We start from the raw sequence: 10,780 nt of genomic DNA on the forward strand, positions 1-10,780 counted from the left end.
AATTAATTTTTTTAAACCGTAAATTTAACTATTTCATTTTTGGTTATAAATTTAACTTTTTTACATTAAAAATTCATTTGTTTGGTTGGAAATTCGTCTTTTTGGTAGCATTTTAATCTTCTTAGTTGAAAATTCATCTTTTTTATTAAAAATTGTATTAGTCTCTTGAATATTCAACAATTTTGTTGAATATTCATCTTTTAGGGTTGATTAATTACAGAATTTTCAGTAAAGTTTTAACTTAAAATTCTCTTATTTATAAAGTTTCATTGAAATTATTAACAATTTTTTTTTTCAATTTAACATTATTTTGATTAATTCGACTTTCAATTAAAATCTCTTTAATTCTAGAGGTGAAATTATTACAAATTTGACGTTTTGTATCAGATTCACATATTATTCTACATTATTTTTATTCAGGTATAAAAAATTTTAATTTATATTTATACAATCAAACAATTTAAATTTGAAACAAGAAAATGTTAAACTTTTAAAATTGAAGTATTTAAATTAAAAAACAAATATTTCTCGAGTTTGTTAATATAAAAATTATTCTAATTTTAATCTTTTCTATTGCACAATAATTTAATAATAAAGGATTTTAATTAAAGTTGTATAATGTAGAAAAATTATGATTTGAAAGACAAAATATTGAAAGTTTAAATTCTAAATCCAAATTAATACAATTCTAAATTATTTAAATTCAAACCAAAATCGTTTCAAATTTTGTGAACGTGATAAAATTATTCCCTTTTTAGCATTTTATATTATAAAATTCTTTATCAATGAAAGATTTTGATTGAATATTGTATATGTTTTAAAAATGTATATTAGAAACGACAAAATGTTGAACGCCAAAGTTCTAAATCCAAATTTATACATGTTAGAATTATTGAAACTAAAACTAAATTGTTTGGAATTTTTTTAATATTACATTATTCCAATTTTAACATTTTTTATCAAACAATTATTTAATAGGGAAGGATTTTTATTTAAAATTAAATAATTTTGAAAAAATAGATTTAAACCGACAAAATGTTGAACATTTAAATGTTAAATCCAAACTTATACAATTTTAAATTATTTAAATTAAAATATTACAACTTTTGAAGTTTTTTAAGATGACATCCTAGTTTAAACTTTTGTATTAGAGAATTATTTAGAAAGAAAGTATTTTAATTACAAACTCTATAGCGTAGAAAAATTGCGATTTGAAACATAAAAAAATTGAACGCTTTAATTTCAAATCTAAATTTATAAAATTTTGAATTACTTAAATAAATGAATAAAAGTTTTTGAAGTTTTTCAAAATGAAATTCCAATTTTAGCCTTCACAATTATACAATTATTTAGTAATAAAAGATTTTGATTGAATATTGTATAATTTGGAAACTTTATATTGTTAGCGAGAAAATGTTAAAAAGTTAAAGTCTCAATCCAAATTTATACAATTTTGAATTATTTAATTTAAAACCAAGCTGATTGGAATTTTGAAAACATATTATTCCAATTTTAAGCTTCTCTATTATACAATTATTCAGCAATAAAGGATTTTACTTTAAAATGGTGTAATTTTGCAAAATTTAGATTTGAAACGATAAAATGTTGAAAGCTTAAATTTTAAATCCAAATGTATACAAGTTTGAATTATTGAAATTAAAACTAAATTGCTATGAATTTATAAATATTACATTATTCCAATTTTAACCTTTTGCATTATATAAATATTTAATGGTAAAAGATTTTTATTTAAAATAAATTATTTTTAAAAATTTAGATTTAAAATGACAAAATGTTGAACATTTAAATTCTAAATCCAAACTTAGAAAATTTTGAATTACTTAAATTAAAAAACAAAAAATTTTTCAGATGACATCCTATTTGAACCTTTTCTATTATAGAATTATTTAGTAACAAAGTATTTTAATTACAAACCGTATAACGTAGAAAAATTGAGATTTGAAACGACAAAATATTGAACGTTTAAATTCTAAATCCAAATTTATACAATTCTGAATTATTTAAATTAAAACCAAATTGTTTTTAATTTTGTAAATATTATATAAAAGTTAGATTTGAAACTACAAAATGTTTAACATCTGAATTCTAAATCCAAACTTATATAATTTTGAATTATTCAAATTAAAACCAAATTCTTTGGAATTTTGAAAATTTTGAATTTTGAAAAAAAATTTCCAATATTAAACTCTTCTATTATACAATTGTTTAGCAAAAAAGAATTTTGATTTAAAATTGTATAATTTTGAAAATTTTAGAATCGAAACGACAAAATGTTGTGCGCTTAAATTCTAAACCCAAATTTATATAAATTTGAATTATTTAAATTAAATCAAAATTGTTTGTAATTTTGAAAATTTGTCATTCCAATTTTTACCTGTTCTATTATTCAATTATTTATCAATAAAAGATTTTGATTTCAAATTGTTTAATTTTGAAAATTTTATATTTTAAATGACAAAATCATGAACGCTTAAATTCTAAATCCAAATTAATACAATTTTTGATTTATTTAAATTAAAACCAAATTGTTTGGAAATTTGAGAATATGACATTATTCCAATTTTAACATTTTTGATTATAAAATTATTTAGCACTAAATGATTTCTATTTAAAATTGTATAATTTTGAAAAATGTATACAATTTTGAATTATTTAAATTTTAACCAAATGGTTTGGAATTTTGAAAACATGGCATTATTCCAATTTTAACCTTTTTTGTTATAAAATTATTTAGCTCTGAAGGATTTTAATTTAAAATTTATAATTTAACAAAATTGAGATTTGTAACGACAAAATGATTAACGCTTAAATTTTAAATCCAAATTTATACAATTTTGAATTCCATTAATTAAAACCAACTTGTTTGGAATTTTCAAAACATGAAATTATTCAAATTTTAATTTTTTTATTAAAGAAATATTTAGCAATAAAGGATTTTAATTTAAAATTGTGTAGTTTTCAAAAATCTAGATTTGGAACGACAAAATGTTGAATGTTAAAATTTATACAATTTCGAATTATTTAAATAAAAAAACTAATAATTTTGAAGTTTGCTGCCATGAAACTATTCCAATTTTAACTTTTGCCTCTAAAAATTTGTTAGCAACATTTTGTTAGCATAACATTACTCTATTTTTAACCTTGTATATCATAGAATTATTTAAAAATAAATTCTTTTAATTTAAAATTGTAAGATTTAAAAAAATTAAAATTTTAAAATATAAAACGTTGAACGTTTAAATTTGGAATTGATGCAAATCTGAATTATTTAAATTAAGACAGAACTGTTTTGAATTTGATTAGCATTTAATTTTGAATAATTTAAAAATTATTTTTATTAATCTTATTTATTTATTCATTCGATAAATAATGAAAAAAAAAACAGTTACGCAAATTGGAGCAGCCTACGTCCATAAATTCCTTTTAATTAAAAAAATTCTTATCTTTAAAAATTAATTCTGCATGGTTAAAAAATGGTTAGTTTTAATATTTCTACGTGTTTTGAATTTAGCGTCAAAAATATAAATACATAAACGCATTACCTGGATTATCCAAAATATCTTCGAGGTATAAATATCCATTTCTACGTAAATTTTCCATAGCCATTTCCGATAACCTTAAAGTCGAAATTGGACGTAACATTTTTTAACAAATTAGAAACCTTTTTTACACGAGACTTTCACTTTTTAATCTTATTTTATCTCCAAAAATCCTAACATTTATAATATTAAATATTAATATTTATACTGTGAGATCATGACTGTGTGCAAATCAAAACAATGAAAACGATGAAAACAACTTCGAATTCTGAGAAAACATCTGATCTGTTAAGAAAAATGCAACGTTGCCAAGTTTAATTTGCACGCTGGAAGTGCGCGAAATTTGAAGCTTTGAATATATGTTTCCTCATTTAGAATTTACAGTTAGAAACAGAGGAATACACTATAAACTTTTAATGTTTTCTAATTTTTCTGTGGTGTTTTTATATTTCATTACTTAATTTTTCTTCGTTTTAAATAGCTTATTTATTTGTGTAACTTTTCTGCGCATCATTATTGGCAGCACTGCACAGCTCATATTTCTTGCAATTTCTGGTGACAGATAATAAATATCTTCAGTACTTCCTTCAACTCACTTTAGTGTAGGTGTATCGCTACTTCATTTTTATTTATTTTTAATTCATCTGTCCATAAACTCAGCCTACTCTCTCAAGTGTAAAAAAAAAGTTGCGAAACCCAAAACGACTAAACCTAACCAAAAAAATTATTCCGAAAATGGCTTTTTTGGAAGGTCTCCTCGCGGAAATACTTCTTAATCGTCGTGGCGATTTTCTCTACAAGGACTTTATTGACGAAAAAGAGGAGTTTTGGAAAGAGAGTCAGAATGACAATTCCAATTTTTTCTTCCCGAACGCCTGCCAAATCTGTGGATGTATGGGTTCCGAGAAACACCTTCTTCGTTGCTCAAAATGCCAAATGATCTCCTACTGCGGAAAGGACCATCAGGTCGAGCACTGGCCCTCCCACAAGGCCTTTTGCAAAGCCCTCATGGAAACTCGGAGAAGAAACGACGTTCTCAAAGATGCCAAAGGTCGAAAGCAGGAAACCTGGGTGAACGCGAAACTCGGACTCATCAACCTCGTCACCAAGAAACTTCTTCGAAAACTCACCCCTCACGAGGAAAAGGTCATCAAATTTCCTCGATCCTGTCTCATATGCCACGACGTCGATCAATACAAACTCGTCAATTGTCCAAAGTGCCCCAGTGCCAGTTTTTGCCAACAACACAACAATCTCCGCGAAAAAGTCCACGATGAAAAGTGCCCGGAATTCAAACTCTGTCACAGTATCGCCCTGGAGAAGCTTCGCGCGGATCTGGAAGCGAAGAAGAATTCTGACAAGGAGAAGGAAGAATCGAAGAAAAAAGATTCAAAGAAATCCAATTCGAAGAAAAAATCGGATAGAAAGAAAAATTCCGAATCTGAAGAAGAACTCGAGGAATATTTAGATCCTGACACTGTGATTTCTGTGATTAAAGAACCGCCAATTAAATCCATTCCGTATTTCGAAAAATCTCCCGATTCAATGAACAGTTTTTTGAAAATGTATTTCCCGAGGGAGTCAACGGATAATATGAGTACAATGCAACGTCTCGAAATCGCCGATTTATTTGTCAAACCTCTGAGTGCTTTTCGAACTTTGGAAAAGCTTGATCGAGCACAGGAACGGGAATTAATTATACATGTTATTGGTGCCAAAGTTGAGGATTTGGACACGTACTTGTTCTGGGAGACGCTTTTTCACTGGATGCCGAAAGTGACCTCACTTAAAGTCGTGCTTTTTGGTGCGGAATTCGTGAGGCAAAATTTAAGTCCGAAATTGTGTGAGAACTGTGTAGAAAATGAAAGGCATATCGTTTTCGAGTTATACAATTTGGGATATAAAGAGTTTGCGCAGGAGAAATCGTTTTCAAAACCAAGTTTGGTGATTGGATTTCAAATCCAAGGAAAAAAAGAGGTGGAATCCTTGCGAAGTGTTACCAACTTTGTGGCACCGTTTGCATTCACGAGTGATGTGGAAAAACTGGCGAAGGAGGAGCACAAACATATGAAAAAGCTCTTGGGAAAATCGGTGGAATATGAGGCTTTTGAGAAGAATCCGTTCTCGGGAGGGACACCGAGTTTGAATTTTGAGACCGATGGAATTTCATACAAACATCAGTTTTTGACGATTTATAAGGATTTAAGAAGATCGGCGAAAGGAAATAGAAAGCAGAATGGTTTCTGAGGGTTAGTTCTCCATTTTTTATTTATTTTTAAGGAAGTGGTGTAGTTTTAAAAGAAAATGAGGCTTGGTGGTCATTCTCCATAAGAGGGTGGCCGCTGGACCGGAATACCGGTAATTTTTACCAAATTTATATAATAAAAATTGTGTCCATCTTTGATTTCAACCGTTTTTTAAATCATTTGAAACGTGATTTTGATAAATTATGATATCCTTCAGTTTAGAATGCTTAATTCGAAAATCTGTCATTTAAACAATTTTTAATTTTAAGAATTTTATAATGCAGTTTTAATGGCTTAAAAAATTAAAAACGTTTAAAATAAACGTTTTTTTGATAAATAACATTTTTATTTGATAGCTGTGTATATAAATTAATTATTTTTAAAGTTGAATTGTATTTTAGGATTTAAAAAGTGAATAATAAGTTACTTTACAATACGATTCGGAATCAGTTCACAATTTTAGAATATCCAGATTTTAACGTTAAAAATTAAACTGTTTCGATTATTATTTATTAGTTAAACAAATGTAAACGCCCGATTGAAACTTTATAAACAATTTTCAAATTTAAAATAACTTTAAAATAATATATTTATAATAAAAGGCTTTTTATAAAATTTCAAACATTTCAGTCTAAAATATTCCATTTTTAAAACATGCAATTTGAAAATTTTCACTTCAGAAAAGGAACAATTACTTAATATTTAGAAATATCTGATTGTTCATTTGAAATGAGTGATTATAAATTAAATATTCAAAACCAAACAAGAAAAATAAACTTCTAACGTTGCAATTTTGATTCTTCTATTTAGAACAATTTAATTTGTAATTCAAAATTTTGAATTGATAAAGAAATGTTTAGAAGTGTTTAACCAATTAAAAATTAATTTAAAATTTTTAAACATTTACTAGAAAAATTGAAAACGACTTTTTAATTAAAAAAAAATCAATTTTCGGAGAATATTTAAAAATATTCACAAAATTGTCAAAATACAATGTGGACGATTTTAAGGAAATTTTTTCAATTTGTCAGGATCTAAAAAAATATATGCAGGAAAAATTCGCATCATTTTAAAAGATGTTTAGAAATTCCGAAAAAAATTTATTTTCATAATTAAAGAAGTGTTCAGTTTATAAAAAAATGTAATCGTTTAATTTTTAATTTTGATAGCTTAAAGTTCGTTAAAATGATATAATTAAAATTTTTTTAATGCATTGATCAACTTTTTAATTAAGAGCATTGTAAATGATAACTTGGATTTTTATTTTTAGAACCGAATTGGAATCCTTGAACTCTATAATTTATAAAAGTTTAAAATTTGTAATTTGGGAGTTTAAATGAATTTGAATATAGCATTTTTGAATTCAAAAATTCTTAAGCTGTAATTTTAAAGGTTTAAGATTCAAGAGTTTTACTTTGAGAGCTTTAATTATGATTTAATCATTTTTTCTATTAATATTTTTTTATTGAAAAGTCGATTATTTGACTTAAAGTTGAAGAACATCGGAAAACATTTCTTTATTAAAGATTCACGATTATAGTTGAAAATTCAACTATTTGTTTTTAAATGAATTTTCATCAGGGTTTCAGTATTTTGAACATTACAAAAAGAGTTAACGGTTTTCAAAGAATTAAAAAGGATTCAAGGATTTAAAAAAAGGCGCGCAGATAAGATTTCAGAAAAATTAAAAATATTTTACCCAAAATTTTTAAAGATTAAAAATTTTTTAAGTATTTAAAATAAATGTAAAAGATTTAAAAAATATTTCAAAGATTTCATAAAATTTTTTAATTTTTCTAGAAGATTTCAAAAAATTTTACAAAGATTTCGAACATCTTGAAAACATTTGAAATATTTTAAATTATTTAAAATCGTTAAGAAAATTTCAAAATATTTCACGGATATTCCAAATATTCCAGTGATTTTAAATAAATAACTACGATGCATGAAAGATTTTATAAGTATTTTAAATAATTTATAAATATTTCAAAAGGTTTCAAGAATTTAAATTTTTTTTAAATATCAAAGATTTCAGAAGATTTCAAAAGTTTTAAATAATTTCAAACAGTTTCAAGAAATATGAGAATATTTCAAAAGATTTTTTTGAAGAATTCACAGAAATTTCAAGATTTCGCAAAGATTTTGAATACTTTAAAACTCAAAAGATTTCAACGAATACACAAAGATTTTAAAATTTCACGAAGATTAAAAAAAAATGTCAAGCATTTCAAGGATTTTACAAAGATTTAAAAATATTTCCAAAGATTTCACAATGACTACTTATGTTCGCAAAAAATTGAAATTTTGTTTATTAATGATTCTGCTTTCTTTGGAAATTGAATTTTAACTTTTTGGTTGAAAATTCATATTTTTGGATTGAAAATTCAATTTTTTGTCGATAATTCGCCTTTTCGTCTTTAAAAATCGTTTTTTTTTGTGAGAACATTAATCATCTTGGTCAAAAGTTAATCTTTTTCCTTGAAAATTCGTTTTTTTGTTTGTTAAAAGTTATTTTTTTTATCAGTTAAAAAAAATGTTTTACAAAAAATGTAGCTTTTCCATTTTTGGTCGAAAATTTATCTTTTTTGATAGACATTCAATCTTCTTGGTAGAAAATTCATCTTTTCGGTTGAAAATTTAACTTTTTTTTTTAAATCGATTTTTTCAATTCATTTCTTTAGTTGTAAATTTAACTATTCCATGTTTTGTATAATATTCATCTTCTTCAGTTAAAAATTCGGTTATTTGGTTGTAAATTTCTATCCTTTGTGGTAGAATATTAATCTTCTCGGTGACTAATTCATGTTTTTTGTTGAAAATTAATTTCTTTAGCGAAAAATATAACTATTATGTTGAAAATTTCTTTAAAAAGGCAAAATTTCGTTAAAAAGTCAATTTTTTTGTAGCAGAAAAATATGTAATCTTTTTTGTTGAAAAATCATTTCTTGGATTGAAATTTATTTATTTTTATCAACTTTTTTTTTAACTGAACATTTAACTATTTAATTTTTTGTCGAAAATGAAACTTTCTTGTAGTTATTTAACTATTTTTAAATTGAAAATTCATTGTATTATTTAAAAATTAATCTTTTGCTTTAAAAGTTTTGGTTTAAAAAAGAATTATTTAAATTTAAAAATGCTGCAAATTATGTTTTTTCTGTGAAAAAATAATTATTTTTGTTCAAAATTGTTCCTTTTGAGTAAGTTTTGGTTTTAAAAACTATTATTTAAATTTAAAAATGCTGCAAATTCTGTTTTTGTGTTAAAAAATAATTATTTTTGTTCAACATTTTTCTTTTTGAGTAAGTTTTGGTTTAAAAAAGAATTATTTGGATTTAAAAATGCAATGAAATTGTTGAACAATGGTAATTTATTTCCTGTTGCAAGAATACCATTTTTGATAGATATTTGACAATAACATTAATTTTTTGAAATTTCCAACTGAAATTGTTTTATTCCGTTTATAACCAAATTCTGTACTGAAACTTTTACAAGATAAAATGCTCGTATTTGCATAATAATGATCAGGAAAATAAAAAATTGTTCAGGGAAAAATTAGGAAAAAGTCAGAAAATTTTGAAAATAAAATTTTTTGGACACCCTTTTTAGGCATTCCGCAGAATTTTCCATTCCAAAATTTCTAAAGTAATTTCACAAAATTTTACGTTCAAGAATTTTATATTTTATCAATTTAAATAGCAGAAATATTTCTTTTGAATAAATTTTTTTCCCCTGAATTCTAAATTATACAATTATATCCCTAATATAAATTTATTCATATTTAAATAATCAATTTATTTCTGAAGAGTAAAAGTATAAATTAAATTCCGTCTACTTTTTGCAGGCATCAAATTATGGATTTAGAAGAAGATCTTTTCGACAAGAATCTTTCTGAAGACATGAACAAAATGTGATAAAATCGCATTTTAAAGATGTGAAAGCTGAAACGATAAGTTTATCTATGTTTTGTTAAGAATATAGATATTAAATTTCGGAATGTAAACGAGAAGACTCAAGAATTATACGCTTTTTAATTTGAGATTTTAGTTTTAAAAGCGCTCAAATTAGAAATTAACAGAAAATCTTCAAATAAAAGCGTTTTAATTCGAAATGATTAAATTTAAATGCTCTGAATTTAAAATTAAAGACGGAAATCTTTCTATATTTTTATAAATGGAGACAAAAGTATTGGTACAAGAAGGTTACATTTTTAAAATTTAAAAATGTTTATAAATTTTTAAAAATATTTTTCTACAATTAACTTAGACTTAAGTTAGATTTTACAGTTACATGCCAAAAATGAGTTCTAGTTAAACTTTTGACTTTGAATTTAACCATCTCTTAAAAAATGTTTTTACTTTAAGTTACAGGAGATAACTTTTTCAATATTATGTGTAGTAGATTTGTTTCTTGTTCGATCGTTCATATGTAACAACCTTAATTTCAAAAATTTGGAAAATCGAATAGAAAAATTGTTTGATTGGATTGAGATAAAAGGAAACATGTTAGAAACAATATTTCCAAAATATATCTTATCATTAACATTTTTGAAATAAGGATAGTATTTTTAGTTTAAGATTCTTTAAGATTATGATGCTGACAAGATAAAGACTGCAAAAAGTTTATCAAAAGGTTTCTTTACTTTCATAAATAAATTATAAGAAATGTAAGTTTAAGATATCGAAGAGATTTTATGTAAAATATTGTTATCGAAATGTTTGCAGTTTTTTAAATATAGAGGTTTGTGCAAATTAAGGAAAGGTATTTTTTTTAAATTCCTACGATTTAGCGTAATTTCAGTATTTAATTATATTTAGATTTAAGGGCATGTGACACAGCTAAATACCTATATTACCGACCTCACGTTTTCGTTTCACTGAATGTTTTTTTGAACCTAAGAACTTTTTTTGTAAATAAAATATCGAGCTGAAACTTTGGGAAATATATTAGAGTACAATAAAGTACGTTTAGGTA

General features: G+C 24.2%; 2 protein-coding genes across 3 annotated transcripts in view; one reads left to right on the top strand and one right to left on the bottom strand.

Annotated features, from left to right (window-relative positions):
• The window catches only part of LOC117172467 (DNA repair protein RAD51 homolog 1-like), a 77,446-nt gene extending 72,010 nt beyond the window's left edge, over positions 1 to 5,436 (bottom strand). The window contains exons 1-2 of one of the 2 annotated variants that reach the window (XM_033360429.1): positions 5,301 to 5,436; positions 3,564 to 3,637 (exon numbers count right to left, since the gene is read on the bottom strand). In XM_033360429.1, the coding sequence (XP_033216320.1) occupies positions 3,564 to 3,627 (64 nt within the window). In that variant the 5' untranslated portion in view covers positions 3,628 to 3,637; positions 5,301 to 5,436. Of the gene's footprint in view, positions 1 to 3,563; positions 3,833 to 5,300 lie in introns of those variants that run through there. The other variant, XM_033360428.1, reaches the window with a different exon arrangement.
• LOC117172463 lies at positions 4,092 to 9,752 on the top strand. Its single transcript, XM_033360418.1, has 2 exons — positions 4,092 to 5,809; positions 9,651 to 9,752. The coding sequence occupies exon 1, from the start codon at positions 4,296 to 4,298 to the stop codon at positions 5,805 to 5,807; it is 1,512 nt and encodes a 503-aa protein (XP_033216309.1). The 5' UTR covers positions 4,092 to 4,295; the 3' UTR covers positions 5,808 to 5,809; positions 9,651 to 9,752.
• The last annotated feature ends 1,028 nt before the right edge of the window (positions 9,753 to 10,780 follow it).

Source organism: Belonocnema kinseyi, chromosome 5, assembly GCF_010883055.1.
Source record: "Belonocnema kinseyi isolate 2016_QV_RU_SX_M_011 chromosome 5, B_treatae_v1, whole genome shotgun sequence".
Classification (NCBI taxonomy): Eukaryota; Metazoa; Arthropoda; class Insecta; order Hymenoptera; family Cynipidae; genus Belonocnema; species Belonocnema kinseyi.